Genomic DNA, 23,453 nt, shown 5'->3' on the forward strand with positions numbered 1-23,453 from the left:
TTCAGAGAAAAAATGCATCTCATTACTTGAATACACATTTCTTTGATGTCTCTGGAGACTGGGCATTCATCCACTTGATAAATACACCTTGAGCATTTTCATTTCTAAAAATTAGTGCTTGGCCGGGAGCGGTGGCTCAAGGCTGTAATCTCAGCACTTTGGGAGGCTGAGACGGGCGGATCACGAGGTCAGGAGATCGAGACCATCCTGGCTAACACGGTGAAACCCCGTCTCTACTAAAAAATACAAAAAACTAGCCGGGCGAGGTGGCAGGCGCCTGTAGTCCCAGCTACTCAGGAGGCTGAGGCAGGAGAATGGCATAATCCCAGGAGGCGGAGCTTGCAGTGAGCCGAGATCCTGCCACTGCACTCCAGCCTGGGCAACAGAGCAAGACTCCATCTCAAAAAAAAAAAAAAAAAAAAGAATTGGTGCTTTGAATCCTTTGCCCATTTATTTCTTAGTGCCTTCCTATTTTTCTTATAAACTTGAATTTTTGTACATTTTATTTTTCCCAAATTTCCATCGGCAAATACTGACAAATGTCTTTTTTTTTTTTTTTTTTTTTTTTTTGAGATAGAGTCTAGCTCTGTTGTCCAGGCTGGAGTTCTGTGGCGTGATCTTGGCTCTCTGCAACCTCTGCCTCCCAGGTTCAAGTGATTCTCCGTCTCAGCCTCCTGAGTAGCTAGGATTATAGGCACTTGCCACCATGTCCAGCTAATTTTTGTATTTTTCGTCGAGACAGGGTTTCACTGTGTTGGCCAGGCTGGTCTCGAACTCCTGATCTTGTGATCCGCCCACCTCGGCCTCCCAAAGTGCTGGGATTACAAGCGTGAGCCACAGCACCCGACCCTGATAAATGTTTTAATTCCTTTTCTTGTTTAATAGGTTTTTATGTTTTGTAGTCAAATCAATTCATTTTCCCTTTGTGATTCTGTCATTGCTTTTAAACACAGACCATGCCCTTCCAGAGATGTGGTGTCACTTTTACTTTCTTTTAGCATTTTTTATTATTTACTTTCTTTTCTTTTTCTAAAAACATTTTAAATCTCTATAGGGCAAACAATGTTCAAATAAAATGTAATGCAAGTCACAAATGTGATCCATATATGTAATTTTATTTTATTTATTATTGTTTTTTTTTTGAGACCGAATCTCACTCTGTCACCCAGGCTGGAGTGCAGTGGCGTGATCTCATCTCACTGCAACCCCCGCCTCTGCCTCCTGAGTTCAAGTGATTCTCCTGTCTCAGTCTCCCGAGTAGCTGGGATTACATGCGCACACCATCATGCCTGGCAAATTTTTGTGTTTTTAGTAGTGACGGGGTTTTACTATGTTACCCAGGCTGGTCTCAAACTCCTGGGCTCAAGCAATCCGCCCGCCTCAGCCTCTCAAAGTGCTGGGATTACAGGTGTGAGCCACTATGACCAGCCCATACATGTAATTTTAAATCTTTCCAGTGGCTACTTTTTCTTTTTTTTTTTTTTAAGACAGATTCTTGCTCTGTCACCCAGGCTGGAGTGCAGTGGCACAATCTCGGCTCACTGCAAGCTCTGCCATTCGGGTTCATGCCATTCTCCTGCCTCAGCCTCCTGAGTAGCTGGAACTACAGACGCCTGCCACCACACCCGGCTAATTTTTTTTGTAATTTTAGTAGAGACGGGGTTTCGCCACGTTCGCCAGGATGGTCTCCATCTCCTGACCTCGTGATTTGCCCGCCTTGGCCTCCCAGAGTGCTGGGATTACAGGCATGAGCCACCGCGCCCGGCCTTTTTTTTTTTTGAGATGGAGTTTCGCTTTGTTTCCCAGGCTGGAATGTGATGGCGCGATCTCAGATCACTGGAACCTCTGCCTCCTGGGTTCAAGTGATTCTCCTACCTCAGCCTCCCGAGTAGCTGGGATTACAGACGTGCACCACCATGCCCAGGTAATCTTTGTAGTTTTAGTAGAGACAGGGTTTCGCCATGTTGGCCAGGCTGGTCTCGAATTCCTAACCTCAGGTGATTCACCCGCTTCGGCCTTCCAAAGTGCTGGAATTACAGACGTGAGCCACTGAGCCCAGCCCCAGTGGCTACATTTTTTTTAAAAGTAAAAAGGATAGGTACGAGCATAGAGGATTTTTAGGGCAGTGAAACTATTCTGCGTGATACCACAATGGTGGACACATGTCATTATACATTTGTCAAAACCCACAGAATATCCAACACCAAGAGTGAGCCCTAATGTAAACTAGGAACTTTGGGTGATATTTGCGTGTCAGTGTAGACTCATCAATTTCAGCAAATGGATCTCTCTGGAACCAGAGGTTGTGTGTGTATGGGGACAGCAGATATGTGGGAACTCTGTACTTTCTGCCCAGTTTTGATGTGAACTTAAAACTGTCCTAAAAAATAACAATTTAGCTGGGCGCAGTGGCTCATGCCTGTAATCCCAGGACTTTAGGAGGGTGAGGCGGGAGGATCGCTTGAGCTCAGGAGTTTGAGACCAGCCTGGGCAGCATGGCAAAACCACGTTTTGTATTTTTCTACAAAAAAAAAAAACCCCAAAATTAGCTGGATGTGGTGACGCACACTTGCTGTCCCTGCTACTGCAGAGGCTGAGGTGGGAGCATTGCTTGAACCTTGGGGGTGGGGGGCAGTGGAGGGTGCAGTGAGTGGAGATTTTGCCACTGCACTCTAGCCTGGGTGACACAGTGAGACATTGTCTTAAAAAAAGAAAAAAAAATTATTATTAAAAATAATTCAAAATTATTAAAACATCAAAAGAAACAGGTGAAAGTAATTTTAATAACATATTTTATTGTCCCAATACATTCAAAAATATCATTTAATATATAATCATTTATATAAAATTAATTAGTGAGGCTAGGAGCAGTGGCACACACCTGTAATCCCAGCAATTTGGGAGGCTGAGGCAGATGGATGGCTTGAGCTCAGGAGTTTGAGACCAGCCTGGCTAACATGGCAAAAACCTATGTCTATAAAAAACAAAAACAAAAATTAGCTGGGTGTGGTGGGGTGAGACTGTAGTCCCAGCTACTCAGTAGGCTGAGATGGGGGCATCACTTGAGCCCGTGAGGTCAAGGCTGCAGTGAGCCATGATTGCATCACTGCACTCCAACCTGGGTGACAGAGTGAGATGCTGTCTCAATACACAAATAAATAAAATTAGTTAATGAAACATTTTACTTTTTCTGGTACTAAGTCATCAAAATTTGGTTTGTATTTTACAATTGCAGCATGTCTCCATGCTTGCTATGACAAGCCACGTTGTCACAGCTCAAAAGCTTCTGTGGCTCATGGCCACTGGGTTCGTCCTCTCAGGACTAGAGCTTGGTTTGACTCCATGGGAGGACAGACGGAACAGGGTCTTGTGGCCTGTTTTACTCTCTCCTTCATCTTCACGTCCCCTCTACTCCTCTCTTGAAAATTCACACCCAGCCAACTTCTGTTTTCTCTTTTTGAGACAGAATCTGGCTCTGTCGCCCAGGCTGGAATGCAGTGGCGCCATCTCGGCTCATTGCAGCCTCAACCTCCCAGGTTCAAGCAATTCTTGTGCCTCAGCCTCTTAAGTAGCTGGGACTACAGGCGCAGACCACCATGCCCAGCTAATTTTTGTATTTATTAGTAGAGACAGGGTTTCACTATGTTGGCCAGGATGGTCTCAAACTCCTGACCTCAAGTGATCCGCCTGCCTCAGCCTCTCCCAAAGTGCCAGGTGCCAGGATTACAAGCATGAGCCACAACGCCCGGCTGAACTTTTTTCTTGCTTTTCCTGGTGATCTCCACCTGGCTCTCTTGTGTCAGGCAGAGCAGCCTCTTGGCTTTCCGCCCCCTCTGTCACTCTGCCCAGGGCTTTCATTGGTCCTCAGCTGGCACCTTGCATGCCTCCGCCTTCAGACTGTGGCTCTCACCCAGGAGCTCCGCACCTGGGACATCCCAGTATCTCCACCCCTGCAGCTCCCAGCTCTGGTGACAGCCTCAGTAATAACACAATTCTGAAATATATTCCTACCAGCCAGCACTTAGTAGGCAACGCCAGGCATTCTGCTGACCCGGGGTACATCCTCTTATCCTTCCAACTGTCTTGAGGGCCGGAACCATTTTGCACATAAGGCTGTCCTATCAGTCAGTGAACACTGACGGGTCCCAGACTGTGTTCAAGGCAGGGGAAGGAGCTTGGGGGTCCTTAGACAAAAGCCCTGGGGGTCCTAGAAAGTTGAGCCAGGTTTATTAAAAATTCCTCCATGTTGGCCAGGTGTGGTGGTTCACATGCCTAATCCCAGCACTTTGGGTGGCTGAGGTGGGAGGATTGCTTGAGGCCAGGAGTTCCAGATCAGCCTGGTCAGCATAGCAAAACCCCATCTCTATTTAATTCAAAATAAGAAGAAAAAAAAAAATTAAAAAAAAAATTTCCTCCATTTTGCTGGAAAGAGGATCTCAGGATCTTTCCTGCCACCTGCGAACAGGCGGGAGCCCCCGCAGTAAGGAGGCCTGGAGGTGGGGGCCTCCAGCTGCCCCAGGTCATTCTCCGGGCAGGTCACCTCCCTGTCCCAGGTAGGGTGCGCTTGGTGACCACAGCAAAAAATCCTCGAGGGGAGGAGAGAACTGGGCAGGGCGGGGCAGGACCAGCGCCTCTCCCGTCGGGGCGGGACCAACATCTGGCCCAGCAGGCACAACCAGGCGGCAGCGGATACCAGGCGGCGGCGGGCGGACCTGCGCCGGCGGGCACCATGAGCGGCCGAGTCGGGGACCTGAGCCCCCAGCAGCAGGAGGCGCTGGCCAGGGTGAGGGGCATCGCGGGCTGGGAGGCTTGGGGAGGGGCCCTGTGCAGCCTGGCGCTGCCCAACTCGGCTGGAGCCCCCATGGTAAGGGCTGGAACACCGAGCCTGGAGAGAGCGCCGCTGTTCTGCCCTCTGGTCCTGAGTGCAGTTGCTGAGGCCGCTACGTGCAGCACGCGGGACAGGAGTCTCTCTCTGGGTGACCTGGGGCCGAATACAGTCTTCTGACCTTGCTTGCTCTCCACCACCCGGCCCTGGTCCTTGTTCCCGGGTTGTGGGGGAGGGATTGGCGCTGCCATCCGGCTGCTGGGGCAGCCTTGGGTAGACAGACTCCTTTTCATGCTCAGGTTGCAACATTTGTTTGTTTGGTTTCTCTTTGTGATTTGTTCACAGGGCCCAAACTTCCCTATCTGTAATCTTTTTTTTTTTTTTCCCCGAGATGGAGTCTTGCTCTGTCCTCCAGGCCGGAGTGTAATGACACAATCTCTGCTCACTGCAACCTCCGCCTCCTGAGTTCAAGCGATTCCCCTGCCTCAGCCTCCCAAGTAGCTGGGGCTACAGGTGCCCGCCACCACACCCGACTAATTTTTGTATTTTTAGTAGAGATGGGGTTTCACCATATTGGCCAGGCTGGTCTCAAACTCCTGACCTTATGATCCACCCGCTTTGGCCTCCCAAAGTGCTGGGATTACAGGTGTGAGCTACTGCGCCTGGCCTCATATTTCTAATCCCAAATTTGGATTCACAGATTCACCTTCAAACCCAGCTCTTGCCTTCAGCTCTGTTAGTCCCCAGGGAAGTGAGATCGCCTCTCTTTCTCAGACCCAAGCCTCAGTCTCAGACCCAAACTCTAAATGACATCCTTCAACTCTGCCAGTAGGAAAAGGCACGCTTACTCCCCGACAGCCCCAACAGATGTCCTGATAAGGCATTCGTGGCTTCTCTTTCAGCCCCTGTCTGTTGACCTCTGCCTCTGTTTTTTTCCCACACAGCCTCCACTGTCTGGGGCATCAGGCAATCCACGCTGGCTGAGTGCTCACATTTATCTGACACCTGCTTGGAGCCAAGCCTGCTAAGTGTTTTACATGCACAAACTCCTTTGGTTGGCACAAGTTTATTATTATCCCCATTTCACAGATAAGGAAACTAAGGCTCAGAGAGGTTTGGTAACTTGCCTCTAAATCTAAACCCTTAAGATGCAGTATCAGGGATAACATTCCTAAAACCCTCTAGCTGGCCTGCAGCAGAATCTCCCAGGGATACTTGAAAAAATAAGGCTGTCAGTCGGGTGCGGTGGCTCATGCCTGTGATGACAGCACTTTGGGATGCCAAGGTGGGCAGATTGAGCCAAGGAGTTTGAGACCAGTCTGGGCAACATGGCAAGACCCCATCTCTACAAAAAGTACAACAATTAGCTGGGCGTCTTGTGTGCCTGTGGTCCCAGCTACTTGGGAGTCTGGGCTGGGAGGATCTATTGAGCCCGGGAGGCAGAGGTTGTAGTGAGCCAAGATCACGCAACTACACTCCAGCTTGGGCAACAGAGTGAGATCCTGTCTCAATAATAATAATAGTAATAGTAAAATAATAAAAATCATAATAAAATAAAAATTAAAAATAAGGATACCAGGGCCCCACCTTAGACAGGTAGAATGGGAGTCCTGTGTGTAGGGCACCCCCAAATTTTGGGAAGGACCCAACTCTTTTTCCTATGTTGGGCTGGAGGGTTCCCTGTTTTCAGATGGCAAAGTTGTTCAGGGCAGCACCCTGCATGGTCTCCAGGTGGAGTTGACTGGTGGATGAGGTGGGAAGGGTTAGGGGCGGGGTTGGTGGCCCTGAAGGTCATGAGAGTTCCGCTGACCATCAGCTCCTCCCCTGCTCAGTTCCGGGAGAACCTCCAGAACCTGCTGCCCATGCTGCCCAATGCTGATGACTACTTCCTCCTACGCTGGCTGCTGGGTGAGGCTTGCAGGGACCAGGGGAGGCGGAGAGGGAGGGAAGGAAGGAGGGTCTCAGGAGAGGAGTGGGAGGCTTTGGGGAACGAAGCTGTAGAGTAGTAAAGAACACAAGCTTGCCGGGCGCGGTGGCTCACGCCTGTAATCCCAGCACTTTGGGAGGCCGAGGCGGGCGGATCACCTGAGGTTGGGAGTTCGAGATCAGCCTGACCAACATGGGGAAACCCTGTCTCTACTAAAAATACAAAATTAGCCGGTGTGGTGGCGCATGCCTGTAATCTCAGCTACTCAGGAAGCTGAGACAGGAAAATTGCTTGAACCCGGGAGGTGGAGGTTGCAGTGAACCGAGATCCCGCTATTGCACTCCAGCCTGGGCATCAAGAGTGAAGCTCCGTCTCAAAAAAAAAAGAACACAGGCTCTGGAATCAGCCTGCTCTGACTAGAATCTGAGCTCCCCTGTGTTTGAACACAGCACAAAACCCCACTGAGCCTCAGTTTCTTCATCTGTCAAGAAAAGATGAGGCAACAGGTGGGCACAGTGCCGGGGTGAGGTTACAGTTAACAACGAGGACATCTTTAGGACTTAACTGGCCTCTAGCCTGGCCAGCCCTTGGGGCAGATATTGCGGAGCACTGTCTTCAGTACTTACCTTTGGGTCTACCTCAAGCTCCCCGAGGACAGGGCTCTGTTGTCCCCTAAAGGAACTGAGGTGCCCTAGTGCACTGAGCAGGTGCCCAGCAAACACTTAAGGAATTGGATTTAGTGAATGGTAGAGAAACAGTTTCTTCTAGGAATTACAGCAGCAGTCTAAAAAAATAACAAGCCAGATGCGATGGCTCACGCCTATAGTCCCAGTGCTTTGGGAGGCTGAGGCGGGCAGATTGCTTGAGCTCAGGAGTTCAAGACCATCCTGGGCAACATGGCGAAACCTCATCTCTACAAAACATACAAAACTTAGCTGGGTGTACTGCTGAGCACCTGTAATCCCAGCTACTCAGGAGGCTGAGGTGAGAGGATCACTTGAGCCCGGGAGGTGGAGGATGCAGTGAGCTGAGCTTGCACCACTGTACTCCAGCCTGGGCAACAGAGTGAAACCCCATCTCAAAATACTAATGATAGTAACAGACACTGCCCCAGGGCTTAGGGAAAAATTCATCTTAACTCATTACGCCTCATGGAATGGATTTTGAACTTGAGATGGGTGAGAAGTCAGGAGTCAGCCCAGAAAGCATACAGTGCAGGGTTTAAAACGCTGGCTTTGGAATGGGGCAGAGCTGCGACTGAGTTCCAGAGCTAGCAGTGTGCCCGTGGCAAGCCGTTCACTGTCTCAACTTCACTTTCCTCTTCTGTGTAATGGGCATAATACTGGTCCCTACCTTCAGGGTGCTGTGAGTCAGATGAGGTCGCAGTTGCACACAGCGCCTGAGAAAAGGAAGTCCCTACCAGGGACTAATTCTTCCTCTGAATTTTTCTGTCTGTTTTTTTTTTTTTCAATATTTTGGCCAGGCCCTGTGACTCACGCCTGTAATTCCAGCAGTTTGGGAGGCTGAGGGGGCGGACCACTTGAGGCCAGGAGTTTGAGACCAGCCTGGCCAACATAGCGAAAACTCATCTCTACAAAAATACAAAAATTAGCCGGGTGTGGTGGCATGTGCCTGTAGTTGCAGTTACTCAGGAGGCTGAGGCATGAGAATCACTTGAACCCAGGAGGCGGAGGTTGCAGTGAGCTGAGATCATGCCATTACACTCCAGCCTGGGCAACAGAGCGAGACTCTGTCTTAAAAAAATATATCTATATGTGTGTGTGTGTGTGTGTGTGTGTGTGTACATATATATATATAAACTTTAATTTTTAGAATAGTTTTAGATTTTCAGAAAATTGCAAATATAGTGCAAAAAGTTCCCACATACTCTGCCCCTAGTTTTCCTTATTATTAACGTCCTCTTCTTATGATGATGATGGTACATTTGTTAGAATTAATAAACCAATATGGATACATTATTATTAACTGCAGTTCACATATTAGTTGGATTTCCTTCATTTTTCTCTTCCAGGATCCCATCCAGGATCCCACATTATATTTAGTTGTCTTGCCCTCCTTAAGGCCCCTTGGCTGTGGCACTTTCTATTTGTTTTTGACAAAGGAATATGTCACTGCCCCCAGCCTGGACTAAAGAAGGAGTTGGGACAGTTGATTTCTTGAAGCCCCTTGATACAGCATCAGCCCTCTCTCCTCCTTTAGAGTCTTTTTGGGTTTAAAACCCAGCTTTGGGGGTGCTTGGTGTGTCCTTGATAAAGGAGTGGGATTGCAGGTACCTAGGCTTCCAGGTCATAGGAAAGAAAAAGGATCCAAGATCGGGAAGGGGGCTGGGTATCCTGATGCCTCCCACCTCATGCCATGGGTGACAGGATCTGCTGGCATGGCCCCATCGTCCACTGCAGCATCAGCTCCACTACTCCCGGCCTTGCACTAACCCAAGACCCAGGCAAACGGGAGGGCTACTCCTGAGGCTGAGCTTGGCAGAGGACCCTCTCCTGGGCCTCATGCTGAGGGGCTTTTTCCAACCCTCCTTCTGAAGTTCTTTTCCTTTGTTTTTATTTTTTTTATTTTTATTTTTTGTAGACACAGGGTCATAGAGTCTCACTGCATTGCCCAGGCTGGTCTCGAACCCCTGGACCCAAAATGATCCTCCTGCCTCAGCCTCTCAAAGTGCGGGGATTACAGGCATGAGCCACTCTGCCTGACCCCCTCTGTTTTTCCTTATCTTCATCCCACATCTGTCTGTCAGTTCCATTAGTTTCATCTGATGCCAGTTCCATCAGGGCAGGGATGTGCCTGCCCTGGTCCCCTCTGCCTGGTACATAGTAGGTGCTACTGAAAAAAAAAATCTGTCCTCATATCCCATGAGCATTGCCCAAACCACTGTCTATAGGACAAGAAACCACACTCTGGTTCCTAATTGAAAAATCTCCTATAGCTAGGCACGGTGGCTCGCTCCTGTAATCCTGGCATTTTGGGAATCTGAGGCAGGAGGATTGCTTGACCCAGGAGTTCAAGACCAGTCTGGGCAACATGACGAAACCACATCTCTACAAAAAATTCAAAAATAAGCCAGGCGTGTTGGTGCATGCTTGTAGTTCCAGCTATTCGGGAGGCTGAGGTAGGAGGATGGCTTGTCTCAAAGAACAGACAAACAACAAAACAGAAAATCACCTATAAATTGATTCTTTTTTAGGCCTATAAGAGAAGATTATGAACAAATATGCACTAATAAATTTTAAAATCCAAGTGAAGAAAGACACATTCCTAGAAAATAATATATAAGACTAAAATCCAGCAAGAAGAAATAGAAAATGTCATCAGACCAATAAATATTAGAGAAATCAAAATGGCAGCAAAATCTTCCCCTCCCCCAAAACTCAGACTCCAGTGGTTCTACAGATGAATTCCTCCGGAGTTTTAAGACCAGCTGGCCGGGCACGGTGGCTCACGCCTGTAATCCCAGCACTTTGGGAGGCCGAGGTGGGTGGATCACCTGGGGTTGGGAGTTCGAGAAAAGCCCGACCAACATGGAGAAACTCTGTCTCTACTGAAAATACAAAAATTAGCCAGGCATGGTGGTGGGCACCTGCAATCCCGGCTACTCAGGAGGCTGAGGCAGGAGAATCGCTTGAACCTAGGAGGTAGATGTAGCAGTAAGCCGAGATTGTACCATCACACTCCAGACTGGGCAACAGAGAGAGACTGCGTCTCAAAAAACAAACAAACAAAAACAGTTAATTTCTAGCTCATACAAATTGTTTAAGAACCTATGAGAGAGTGAAAGTTACCTTATAAGGTTTGAGTAAATTTTATTTCAAAGCTAGATCAGTACAATTTTTAAAATTTCATTTTATTATTATCATTTTTTTGAGACAGAGTCTTGCTTTATTGCTAAGGATGGAGTGCAGTGGTGAAATTTCGGCTCACTGGAAACTCCAACTCCCGTGTTCAAGTGATTCTCGTGCCTCAGCCTCCTGACAAGCTGGGATTACAGGCATGAGCCACCACACTCGGCTAATTTTTTGTATTTTTAGTAGAGATAGGGTTTCACCATGTTGGCCAAGCTGGTCTTGAACTCCTGACCTCAAGTGATCTGCTTGCCTTGGCCTCCCAAAGTGCTGAGATTACAGGCAGGAGCCACCGTGCCCGGCTAATACAAGTTTTTAAAAAAGAAAATTCTCAGCCTATTTTACTTATGAATGTAGATATAAAGAAGTCTAAATCAGGCCAGGCGTGGTGGCTCACACCTGTAATCCCAGCACTTTGGGAGGCCGAGGCAGGTGGACCACCTGAGGTCAGAAGTTCCAGACCAGCCTGACCAACATGGTGAAACCCCATCAATTAAAAAAAAAAAAAAAAAGGTAGTCTAAATCAATATTATGTAGTAGAATCCAATAAAACATTAAAATTATGCAGCGTGACTGGCTGGGTGCGGTGGCTCACACCTGTCATCCCAGAACTTTGGGAGGCCGAGGCAGGCAAATCACGAGGTCAGGAGATCAAGATCGTCCTGGCTAACAGGGTAAAACCCCGTCTCTACTGAAAATACAAAAACATTAGCTGGGCGTGGTGGTGGGCACCTGTAGTCCCAGCTACTCAGGAGGCTGAGGCAGGAGAATGGCTTGAACCTGGGAGGTAGAGCTTACAGTGAGCCGAGATTGCACCAGTGCACTCCAGCCTGTGCGACAGAGCGAGACTCCTTCTAAAAAAAAAAATTACGCAGCGTGACCTAGGGAAGTTTATCTTAGGTGTGCAAGAATACTTCAACAACAGAATATCTATCAGTATCATTGAAAACATTAATGAGTGCTAGAAATGAGAAATTATGCGGCTATCTCAATTAATGCAGATAGAGCATTTGAAAAGGTTCAAATCCTTATAAGACAGAACAAAAGTCTCACCAATCTAGGGATAGAAGGAAGTTTCCTTTACTTGATAATGGTTACGTAGCAAAAATCCTCTGACAAATGTTAACACTTACTAGAGGATTTTACATGCATTTTCTTTTTTTTTTTTTTTTTTTTTTTTGAGACAGAGTCTCGCTCTGTCGCCCAGGCTGGAGTGCAGTGGCGCGATCTCGGCTCACTGCAAGCTCCGCCTCCCGGGTTCACGCCATTCTCCTGCCTCAGCCTCCCGAGTAGCTGGGACTACAGGCGCCCACAACCGCGCCCGGCTAATTTTTTGTATTTTTAGTAGAGACGGGGTTTCACCGTGGTCTCGATCTCCTGACCTTGTGATCCGCCCGCCTCGGCCTCCCAAAGTGCTGGGATTACAGGCGTGAGCCACCGCGCCCGGCCGCATTTTCTTTAAGATCAGGAACAAGGAAAGAATAACAATATCAATCAACATTACTGTTTAAATGTAGAACTGGAGACCTTTGCCAATGTTTTAAGGAAAGAAAAAAATAATAACTGGTATAAAGACTAGAAGGAAAGAGTTAAAATATTTGCAGAGAAATTGCTTGTCTCTTTTGAAAACCAACTGGATCAACAGAAAACCTCTAGAACTCAAGAGAAAATTCAGCAATATTGCCAGATATAAAAATCAGTAGTGGGCAGGGCATGGTGGCTCACACCTGTAATCCCAGCACTTTGGGAGGCCAAGGCAGGCAGATTGCTTGAAGTTAGGAGTTCAAGACCAGCCTGGCCAATAAAAATACAAAATTTAGCCAGGCATGGTGGTGCGTGCCTGTAGTCCCAGCTGCTCAGGAGGCTGAGGCATGACAATTACTTGAACCCGGGAGGCAGAGGTTGCAGTGAGCTGAGATCTGCACTCCAGTCTGAGTGACAGAGTAAGACTCTGTCTCAAAAAAAAAAAAAAAAAAAAGATAATGAAAAGTCAGATACAATTCAAAACAGCAACAAAGTCCATAAAATACCCAGGAGTTTAACCTATAACACAAAAGACCTGTACAGCAAAAATCATAAAATCTCTGAAGTATATAGAACTGCCCTGTTCAGTTTGATAACCTGTAGCCACATATAACTGTAACGATTAAATTAAATTAAAACTCCAGGTCCTCAATCACACTTGCCATGTTTCAACTGCTCCGTAGCCTCCGTAGCCTCAGGCAGCTAGCGGCTACCTTAATGAACAGCTCAGGTATAGGATATTTCCATCATCACAGAACGTTCTCTTTAATAGAATTGACACAGAAGGTGATTTTAATAAATACATAGCCCAGAGCAAAGATCGGGCAGGTGAACTTGGTGGCTTATCTTCAAATATTTGCAGAATTGGCGCACTGACAAGGGATTACATCTATTTGTTTGACCTCTTATGATGCGACTGGAATCATCACAGGGCAGTTTTGGGTTCAGTCAAAGCTGCTGAAGAATGGAATGGTAATGCCTTCTGTGGTAATGAACTCCCCATCGTGGGAGATAATCAAGGCTGAGCTGTTGCATTGGGGGTTCTTTCTTTCTTTCTTTTTTTTTTTTTTTCTTTTTTTAAGACAAGGTCCCACTCTGTCGCCCAGGCTGGAGTGCAGTGGTGAGACCTTGGCTTACTGCAGCCCCCTCCTCCTGGGTTCAAGTGATTCTCGTGCCTTAGCCTTCCGAGTAGCTGGGACTACAGGTGTGCACCACCACGACTGGCTAAGTTTTGTGGGTTTTGTTGTTGTTGTTGTTGTTTGAGACAAAGTCTTGCTCTTGTCCCCCACGCTGGAGTGCAATGTCGCGATCTCAACTCACTGCAAACTTTGCCTCCCGGGTTCAAGCGATTCTCCCTACCTCAGCCTCCTGAGTAGCTGGGATTACAGGCGCCTGCCACCATGCTTGGCTAATTTTTGTATTTTTAGTAGAGACGGGGTTTCACCATGTTGGCCAGGCTGGTCTCGAACTCCTGACCTCAGGTGATCTGCCCGCCTTGGTCTCCCAAAGTGTTGGAATTACAGGCGTGAGCCACCACGCCCAGCTGGGAGTGATTTCTGGAACTGGTTCATGGTCAGAGCAGAGGAGGCCTGGATAGCATCTGAGATCCCTTCCATCTGAAAATCTCTGACCTTGCATATTGTTTCAGCTCCCCGAGTAGACAAATTCCTCAGTGAGCCAGGGGTCTCAGAGAGCAACAGTCAAAGCATTTCTAAAATAGATCATCACGTTTTCAATTACAGTGTGTCTATTTCTTCAAAATAGGTAATCATGAGAGCTACTGTTTATTGAGAACCTACTGTGAACCAGGTACTGAGCCAAGCACTTTCTATACATTATCTCATGTTGTTCTTTGAATAACTGAAACAGGTAGTGTTCTCATTTAACTGATTTAAAAAACTAAGGCTCAGAGAAGGTAAGTGACTTGCTCAAGGTTGCACAGGAAATAAAAGGGCAACACTAGACTTTAAGCCCCAGTCTGTGTGACTCCAAACCCCATGCTCCCCACCACCCCTAACACTGTGCAGGTGGCGGGGGGATCTCTGCTTCCTGAGGGACATCAAATACAGGCTAGACTGGCCTCCAGAAGGTTGTAGGAGGACTGGAAACTGAAATCAAGGGCTCTCCAGTCTTCTAGATGATTAAAGATCCTTAACTTGTTAAAAAAACATTTCTAGGTCGGGCACAGAGGCTCGCGCCTGTAATCCCAACACTTTGGGAAGCTGAGGCAGGAGGACTGCTTGAGGCCAGGAGTTCAAGACCAGCCTGGGCAACATAGCAAGATCCCTATCTCTACAAAAAAAAGAAATCTAAAAAAAATTAGCCAGGCGTGGTGGTGTGGCCCTGTAGTCTCAGCTACTCAGAAGGCTGGGGTAGGAGGATCACCTGGGCCAGAGGCCACAGTAAGCTATGATCACATCACTGCACTCTGGCCTGGGCAACAGAGCCAAGACCCTGTCTCAAAAAACAAACAAACAAACAGCTATTTCTAGATGTTCAGTGTATTCTTGGGGTGTCAGGAAAAGGCTGGGGACACCTTAGCTATTTCCTCATGAGATTTTAGGGAACGGCTCTTTCTAGATCTAGCCTTGAGCTTCTACTTACCTCCTCTTGTTCTTGCAGCTCGAAACTTTGACCTGCAGAAATCTGAGGACATGCTCCGGAGGGTAAGGATCTCTGATCCCTACTGTCCTGCCTTCCATGCACCGTGACCCAGGGATTCGCGCAAAAGGGTAGAGACTCTGGCCCTGTCCCATTCTCCTGTTCCTTCTTTCTTCCTCCCCCGATCCCTTTCTGCATCAGACCCAAGTCCCACCAGCCCACCTCCTGTCCCCAAACCCGGAGAGCCTGGATATGCTCTGGCGGGATCTTGGTGGCTGTGGGCAGAGGGACCTAGCCTGGTGTCCCCAGGTTCCTGCAGAATCCTATAGCTGCTGCTGTGTCCCTGCAGCACATGGAGTTCCGGAAGCAACAAGACCTGGACAACATCGTCACGTGGCAGCCCCCCGAGGTGAGGCTTGAGCAGCGTCCCCCAGGCCATCTGAGGCCCCCCACCACTGACCTCATCTCCCACCCACCACATCCAGCCGCCTGATGGAGTAGGGACCCAGCCTAGTGAGCTGGATTGAGTCAGGACCTTACCCACACCTCCAGGTCATCCAGCTATATGACTCGGGTGGTCTTTGTGGCTACGACTACGAAGGCTCCCCTGTGTACTTCTGCATCATCGGGTCCCTCGACCCCAAGGGTCTCCTGCTGTCGGCCTCCAAGCAGGATTTGATCCGGAAGCGCATCAAGGTCTGTGAGCTGCTTTTGCATGAGTGTGAGCTACAGACTCAGAAGGTGAGCAGCTGGGGTGGAGCTGGGCCTCATCTGTCTATAGGGTGGCACCAGGACCAGAGAGGGGTGGCACCTTCCCCCTCCCCAGCCCTCAGCACTCAGGGCTCTGGTGGAATGTGGGCTTCTCCCACCCTTACCCACCCATGAAGGTGAGGTGTTTTTCATCTGTCTGGAAAACACTATGGGCTGCCAGAGGGTGGGATGGCAGGAAGGTGGGGAGAGGTGCCCAAGTCTCTCTGGCCAGGATCTCCTGGCTGGAGCTGTTGTCTGATCTATATGCTGACGCTGTCCCAAGCAGCTGGGCAGGAAGATCGAGATGGCGCTGATGGTGTTTGACATGGAGGGGCTGAGCCTGAAGCACCTGTGGAAGCCAGCTGTGGAGGTCTACCAGCAGGTAAGGTGGGTGGCTGGTTTGGGGCTGGTGTGGGCAGCGGCTCCCAGCTGTGAGCCCTAGCTGTGAACTGCTGTGAGAATCCATTGAGATAGAGGAGTGGGTATGCCCTGCAGGGGCTCCACAGAGCAGCCAATGATGCTGGCCTAGAGTCCACCCTCCAAGGAGAAAGAGGAGCAAGAGTAACACAAAGGCCAGGCATGATGGCTCACCCCTGTCATCCCAGCACTTTGGGAGGCCAAGGCGGGAGGATCGCTTGAGCCCGGGAGTTCAAGATCAGCCTGAGCAACACAGTGAGATGTCATCTCTACCAACAATAATAATAATTATTATTATTATTATTGTTATTTTTTTTTTTTACATTAGCCCAGTGCAGTGGCACGTGCCTGTAGTCCTAGATACTTGGGTGGCTGAGGTGGGAGGATCTCTTGAACCCAGGAGTTCAAGGTTGCAGTAAGCTGTGATTGTGCCACTATACTCCACCTTGGGCGACAGAGCAAGACCCTGTCTCGAGAACAGATCAACAAATAAAAAAAGAATAATAGAGAGGAGGAGGGACATGCTTGTGGGGAAGGTAGGCTGGGCCAGGGATGGGCCTCTTGTCTCAGCAGCATCAGAGACCACAGAAACCCATGGGCGGGAGGTGATGGAACAGAGCCCCAACCAGACTCATCTTGACTCCACAGTTTTTTGGCATCCTGGAAGCAAATTATCCTGAGACTCTGAAGAATTTAATTATTATTCGAGGTAAGCCCATGACCGGGATGACCTCCTGGGGAGGGAGAAGCAGGAATCGGGGGGTACAATAGGTAAGCCGTGGAGTTAAAGGCTTCTTCAACCATCCTTTGTGAGGAACCAGGTTTTGTGTGGTTGGTTTCTGGTTAGTTATTTATTGAGATGGAGTCTCACTCTGTCACCCAGACTGGAGTGCAGTGTCATGATCTCTGCTCACTGCAACCTCCGCCTCCTGGGTTCAAGCGATTCTCCTGCCTCAGCCTCCCTAGTAGCTGGGATTACAGGTGCATGCCATCATGCCTGGCTAATTTTTGTATTTTTAGTAGAGATGGGGTTTCCCCATGTTGGCCAGGCTGGTTTCAAACTCCTGATCTCAGGTCAGCCAGCCACCTCAGCCTCCCACAGTGCTGGGATTACAGGAGTGAGCCACCACACCTGGCCTCTGGCGTTATTTTCTAGTTTCAATCCTTCACAGGTTCATATTTTTGTAATATACAAAATCATGCACTGGTATGTTGCAACAATGTCAAGTTATAAGTTTCTGAATGTTTACTGTTACTTACTTATGTCAGTGTGGGCTGGGAACCAATAGTCTATGGACCACACTAATGGATGGACACACTTTGAGCAGGAATGGTCCCTGGCTGCCCTGGTGATGTCATGTGTTCCAGAGTCAGAGGATCTGATTCAAATCTAACTAGCTGTATGATTTTATCCACTGAGCCTCAGTTTCCCATTCTGTAAGATGAGGATACAGTAGCCCCCTTCCCAAAGATAACTATGAGGTTAAATGAAACAGTGTGTGGAGAAGATGGAGCACAGAGCTTGGCCCACAGACAGTGCTCACTTGAGTGTGAGCAATTCAGGGCAGGACAGGAGGTCTAATGTAAATGTCACACCCAAGAGGATTCCAGACAACCTGGAGTGTGGAAAAGAAGAGATACTGTTGGGGAATCAATATTGCTGACCCCAGAGCCAGCTTCTGTTCAACCCCTTACAACTGGGTTGGGGAGACAACCATTTGTTTTTTATTTTTTTAATTTGTTTTTTCTTTTTCGAGATGGAGCCTCGCTCTGTCACCCAAGCTGTAGTGCAGTGGCACAATCTTGGCTCACTGCAACCTCTGCCTCCCAGGTTCAAGCAATTCTTGTGCCACTGCCACCCGAGTAGCCGGGATTACAAGCATGCACCACTACACCCAGCTAGCTTTTGCATTTTTAGTAGAGACAGGGTTTCACCATGTTGGCCAGGCTGGTCTCAAACTCCTGGCTTCAAGTGATCTGCCTGCCTCTGCCTCCCAAAGTGCTGGGATTTCGGGCATGAGCCACTTATTGAAAGCCAGCAACTGTGCCAGGTGTTATACATACATTATTTCACCTTCATTTTCCAGTTAACTGCACTAAGACTTAGAGATGGTGCGTAACTTGCTGAAGGTCACACAACAGAGAGTGGCAGAATCCATATCTGTCCAACTCCTGTCCAGCACCTGCTCTTGACTGTGGCTCTGTATCCCCATGTCCTCTCTGGTCCAGCTTCTCAAGAGATTTACATGTGTTTCAGCCCCCAGACTGTTCCCTGTGGCCTTCAACTTGGTCAAGTCGTTCATGAGTGAGGAGACACGCAGGAAGATTGTGATTCTGGGAGGTGAGCGGCTTGGCCCCCTGGTTGTGTCCGTCTGCCTGGGAAGCAGAGGTCGACGCTAAAGACCCTGCTTCTCCCTGGCTCGTCCTCTACTCGGGCACTGCCCCTGGTGAGCCTCCACACACACGGGCAATGCCTTGGGTCCTAGACCATGAACTGGGAGCCACATAAAGGTCTTTGGTACGGTTAGGAGTAGGCGCCCAGGGGAGCACACCCAGGATGTATCGGGTCCCCTCACCAGGCTCAGCCCCCTTTTGCCCTCTGTTGAGTCTCCTGAGTCCCCTTGGAGTCCCTCTCTTGCTCCCACACAGACAACTGGAAGCAGGAGCTGACAAAATTCATCAGCCCCGACCAGCTGCCCGTGGAGTTTGGGGGGACCATGACTGACCCCGATGGCAACCCCAAGTGCCTGACCAAGGTACAGGGTGCCCAGAGGATGGGGAAGGAGGGGAGAAGCTGTGATCTAGTGCCCACACACCCCCTTCACCCACAGATCAACTACGGGGGTGAGGTGCCCAAGAGCTTCTACCTGTGCAATCAGGTGAGGCTGCAGTATGAGCACACGGTGTCCGTGGGCCGCGGCTCCTCCCTGCAGGTGGAGAATGAGATCCTGTTCCCGGGCTGTGTGCTCAGGTAGGGATTGTAGCCACTCCACACCTGGGAACAGCTGGGAGGGGCCTGGAGCCCAGGCAGGGGGTCGCCAGTGGGGCTTTGTCCACTGCAGGTGGCAGTTCGCATCGGATGGTGGGGACGTCGGCTTTGGGGTTTTCCTGAAGACCAAGATGGGGGAGCGGCAGAAGGCTAGGGAGATGACGGAGGTGCTGCCCAGCCAGCGCTACAACGCCCACCTGGTGCCTGAAGATGGGAGCCTCACCTGCCTCCAGGCTGGCGTCTGTAAGAGCTGCAGGGTTTACTGGAATTGTTTTCCCTGCCAGTCTACCCTCTGCTTGCCCTCTCTTTCCAGCTCTCAGGAGGGTGGGGGGATCTCTATAAACTCCAGGGGAGCTGGCTTTGGGGCCATGGATTGGATGAGTGGCCCCTACCTGTGGGAATGAGGGCAGAGACTCATTGTGGGGGAAGAGCTGGTGTTCAGAACCTAGGGCCTTGGGCTCAGCTCCTAAGAAGCGCCTATACCGGGGTCACTGGACTAAGAGACAGGTAAGTAAGAGGCCATGGACTTAGAATCAGGGGTCTTGGCAAGGGGACCACCCAGTTGCATGAAGCACCCCACTCTAGGAGTCCCAAAGAGGTGACTTCCTCCAGGTGTTTATCCTTCACCCCCAGGCCTTCCAGGCCAGATGCAGCTCAGTCAGCTTTACCAGAAGCAGCATTGCTCAGGGCCACCACGTCTATTGGGAACTGAGCTAGGAGAAGGGGAACCCAAGGTTGATTTCCTATGGAGGAGAAGGGTGTGGCTTATGCTTAAGTCAACACATTAGCTTGTTTCATTCTGTGCAAAGGGAACATTAGGAGAGTAGAGACAGAAAAGTCTGTGTGACTCATCACACCTGAGTTGATGCTGGACCTTGGCATTGAAGGATATGCCTTCTGCAAGACGGAAAAGCGGCTTACGTAGCCCAGCCCGTTCCTCCTGGGGTAGCAGGGCCCAGGGACATTGGGATAAAGGAATCCCAGTACCTCCCCTCCCTTGCTCTGTGACCGCTAAAAGATCATATCACCTCTCTAAGCCTCAGTTTTCTCATCCGTAAAATGAGGCTGACATTGCCTTCTGCATGGGGCTGCTTTGAGGATTCAGGGAGGTGTAATGTGTGATGGAATGCATGTGCATGGAGAGGCCCAAGAGCTACCTGTGCAACCGCAACCAGGCGAGGACGCAGTACGGGCATACTGTGTCCGTGGGCCACAGCTCCTCCCTGCAGGTGGAACTCGAGATCCTGTTCCCAGGCCGCCTGCTCCCTGGCTGTGTGCTGTTCTGTGTGCTGGTGACCATCATGATTCCTCTATGTAGCACAAGCTACCATGGAGATGGCAGTGAGCAGCAGGCTTAGGGCTGGGCACAGGCTGACCCTCAGGCTCACCCACTGTCCTGGATAGCTCATTCCCAAGGGTTCCAGGGATGCAGCCGTGCAGGGCTGGCTCTTCCTGCAGATATGCAGGGTTCATGCTCCCTGATCACCTCTCCATCACCACAGATGTCCTGCGCTTCGACAACACCTACAGCCGGATGCATGCCAAGAAGCTCAGCTACACTGTGGAGGTGCTGCTTCCCGACAAGGCCTCTGAGGAGACACTGCAGAGTCTCAAGGCGATGAGGCCCTCCCCAACACAGTGAAGACCCCAGCCACCTCTGCCTGTGTGCTCCAACCCCTTCACACCCACTCCCCTGACCCCTGGCCTCCCAGGCAGGGTGGTGCCGAAGGTAGCTGCAGAGAGCCACTTGTCCCACGTCACCATCTCAGCTCATTGTGGGCTTGCCTGGCACAGTGACCAAGCAGGAAGGGGCCACCAGTGCATAGGCCATGCTGAAGACTCAGACAGGAACCTCTTTCCCCGTTCCTAGAGAATGGGGCCGAGAATGAGAACGCTGAAGATGATCCAGTCCACTGAGGATGGGTCCTGCCTGCAGAAGCTGCCCTTTCATCCATCCCAACAAGATCCAGTCACCCAGGACTCGCCCATGCCTGGTGTTCCAGCTTCAGGGGGTGTGCGTGGATCCCAGGCCTTGTGGGCATCACAGCTTCAGGCTTGAAGAGAGAGAAGCCCTGTTCTATGCATGTAGGAGGTCAGCAGGAGTGGGCAGGCCTAGCTGGAGGCAGCTGGGTGAGGGTCCTGGTTCCAGCAGAGCACTGGGGCCCATCCAAGCTTGTTTTGCCACCGCTGGATGGAAAATTGGAAATGGACTGGGCGTGGCGGCTCATGCCTATAATCCCAGCACTTTGGGAGGCCGAGGTGGGCAGATCACCTGAGGTCAGGAGTTCGAGACCAGCCTGGGGACATGGTGAAACCCTGTCTCTACTAAAAATACAAAAACTAGCCGAGCATGGTGGGGTGCACCTGTAATCCCAGCTACTCAGGAGGCTGCAGCGGGAGAATCGTTTGCGCCCAGGAGGCAGAGGTTGTAGTGAGCTGAGATTGTGCCACTGCACTCCAGCCTGGGCAACAGAACCAGACTCCGTCTCTAAACAAACAAACAAACAAAGAAAAGAAAATTGGAAATGGAGAGGTGGGGCCAGCATGGGTAACCATCAGAGGACAAAGCCATGCACAGCCTTCCAGTTGAGTGGGTAACGACTGAGTTTCCAGGGAATTCCCAGTGACCTCCACTCCACACCTGCTGTGATCCTGCCAACATTTAGCTTTGGTTCTTTTGGCAGCTGCACCATTCATGGATGCATAGACGTAGAGTCTGAACAGGTGCTCTGCTGCTAGAAACGGCAAACCATCTAAATTAAACTCCTAAAGCCAGTGCCACGAGGCATTCCTGTTCCAACTGGGTGTTTGAGCAGATTGGCAGGTTAAAAAAAAAAAAAATGGCTGTGCTGGCTCCAAGGAGATGGCCTGGGCTGTGGGGCAAGAGTTACAGGACATCCCCATGTTCAGGGGCTGCCTCTGCATCCGAGATGTGACAGGCATCCCCACTACCCTGTTGCACTGCGTGACCACCCTGTCTTCTGCTTCCCCAGATGCAGTGATATTTGGAGTGCCCAGAGGCACTTGGCTTCCATGGCAGGCTGTGGCCAACTGGAGTTGGGAGGACCCTGTGCTAAATTTCACAAGGCCCCCCGGTTGTCATGATGGGGGATCATAATACCTCACTTCAGCCTTGACATCCTCTGCCTTGACGTCCTCTGTCTAAAAACCAGGGGTCCCTAGACTTGAACTCTGATTCTTGCCCATGTAACTATCTACAGCCAATTTTCCATCAGCACAGCCTTGTCTGGTTCCTTGCAGGCAGTAAGGATTGCTCTGCCTCAGGCACAAGTGTTTCCTGAGGCTCTGATCACAGGGCTGTGATCACAAATACCAGCTGCCTGGGGGGTGGCAAACAAAAATGGTCAGTCAGGGGCAGGCACTAGTGACTGAATTGCAGTGAGCAGTAGTCGCCTGCAGAGGTGAGAGCAGAATCTCCTACCAAGCCAGGAAGGGAGGGGCACACTGGGAGCTTAGCAGGGGCACATGTCCCCAGCAACCCCATTTGCAATCCTTTTATTTATTTTTTTCTGAGACAGGGTCTCTGTTGCCTAGATTGGAGTGCAGTGGTGAGCTCTCAGCTCACTGCAACCTTCACCTTCCAGGTTTAAGCGATTCTCCCGCCTCAGCCTCCTGAATAGCTGGGACTACAGACATACACCACCACACCTGGCTGATTTTTGTATTTTTAGTAGAGATGGGGTTTCACCATGTTGGCCAGGTTGGTCTCAAACTCCTGACCTCAAGTGATCTGCCCACCTCGGCCTCCCAAAGTGCTGGGATTACAGGTATGAGCCACCATGCCCAGCCTCCATGTCTAGTTTTTAACACTGTCACTGTTTCACAAAACTGAAAACAAAAACAAAAACAAGTCACCCAGAGCAGGGCAGTGGCTCACCCAAAGTTTGTTTCTTCATTAATTCATTCATGGATGTTAATTTAATTTAATTTTTTAAAAGTAGAGACAGGGGTCTTGCTATGTTGCCCAGGCTGGTCTTGAACTTCTAGGCTTAAGCCATCCTCCCTGCCTCAGCTTCCCAACGTGCTGAGGTCACAGGTGTGAGCCACTGGGCCCGGCCTGCTTTTGGGTGCTTATTGAGTATTTGCCCAGCACCAGGCATGGCAGGCTCTGGGGACACCGAGGACCTGGGCTGACCCAGCTGTGTTAACTGGAGGTTTGCGCTCATGGAGGGAGGGAGGTGGAAGTGACATCACTGATCAGTATCAAGTGGGTGCATTGCCACCATGCATGCTTGGTGGGGTCAGGAGCCAAACTTTGGGGGAGCACCCAGCCTAGAAACCTGACAAGGGGTCACATGTGCTTTGTCCAAGGAGGAGGTGACCCTGAAGGGAGAGCTGTCGGATGTGCGGGATGACGGCAGGCGAGCCTTCCAGACAGGAATGGGGTGTGGGCGGCCAGTGGCGCAGGGGTGTCTGAGGCCAAAGGAAAGCTGGAAGGGCTCTCCCAGCCTTGGGCAACACTGGTAACAACTCACTGGTATTTCCTACTTCTTCATGGACAACTGTGTACACATTAGATAGTTATTAATA

The 23,453-nt window shown here is 50.0% G+C and overlaps 1 protein-coding gene across 3 annotated transcripts; it reads left to right on the plus strand.

The window, feature by feature from the left end:
* Nucleotides 1–4,655: 4,655 nt before the first annotated feature.
* LOC112633098 (SEC14-like protein 4) lies at nt 4,656–21,725 on the plus strand. 3 transcript variants are annotated; one of them, XM_025399523.1, is made up of 12 exons: nt 4,656–4,783; nt 6,642–6,733; nt 14,768–14,811; nt 15,096–15,155; nt 15,299–15,487; nt 15,783–15,878; nt 16,562–16,622; nt 18,171–18,254; nt 18,563–18,669; nt 18,745–18,884; nt 18,976–19,145; nt 20,361–21,725. In XM_025399523.1, exons 2-12 carry the CDS (start codon nt 6,688–6,690, stop codon nt 20,522–20,524), a joined length of 1,161 nt encoding a protein of 386 aa, XP_025255308.1. In that variant the 5' UTR covers nt 4,656–4,783; nt 6,642–6,687; the 3' UTR covers nt 20,525–21,725. The 3 variants fall into 3 exon arrangements, with proteins under 3 accessions (XP_025255308.1, XP_025255307.1, XP_025255309.1); XM_025399522.1 differs by having other exon boundaries at nt 4,662–4,783; nt 6,658–6,733; nt 20,405–21,725; XM_025399524.1 differs by having other exon boundaries at nt 4,662–4,783; nt 6,658–6,733; nt 20,773–21,725.
* Nucleotides 21,726–23,453: the final 1,728 nt, after the last annotated feature.

Source organism: Theropithecus gelada, chromosome 10 (genome assembly GCF_003255815.1).
Source record: "Theropithecus gelada isolate Dixy chromosome 10, Tgel_1.0, whole genome shotgun sequence".
NCBI lineage: Eukaryota > Metazoa > Chordata > Mammalia > Primates > Cercopithecidae > Theropithecus > Theropithecus gelada.

Coding starts and splice junctions, on each gene's coding strand:
- LOC112633098 (XM_025399522.1), top strand. CDS start 4,730: ATGAGCGGCCGAGTCGGGGACCTGAGCCCCCAGCAGCAGGAGGCGCTG. Junction 4,784..6,657: donor AGCAGGAGGCGCTGGCCAGG/GTGAGGGGCATC, acceptor TCCCCTGCTCAG/TTCCGGGAGAACCTCCAGAA. Junction 15,879..16,561: donor CTGTGGAGGTCTACCAGCAG/GTAAGGTGGGTG, acceptor TTGACTCCACAG/TTTTTTGGCATCCTGGAAGC.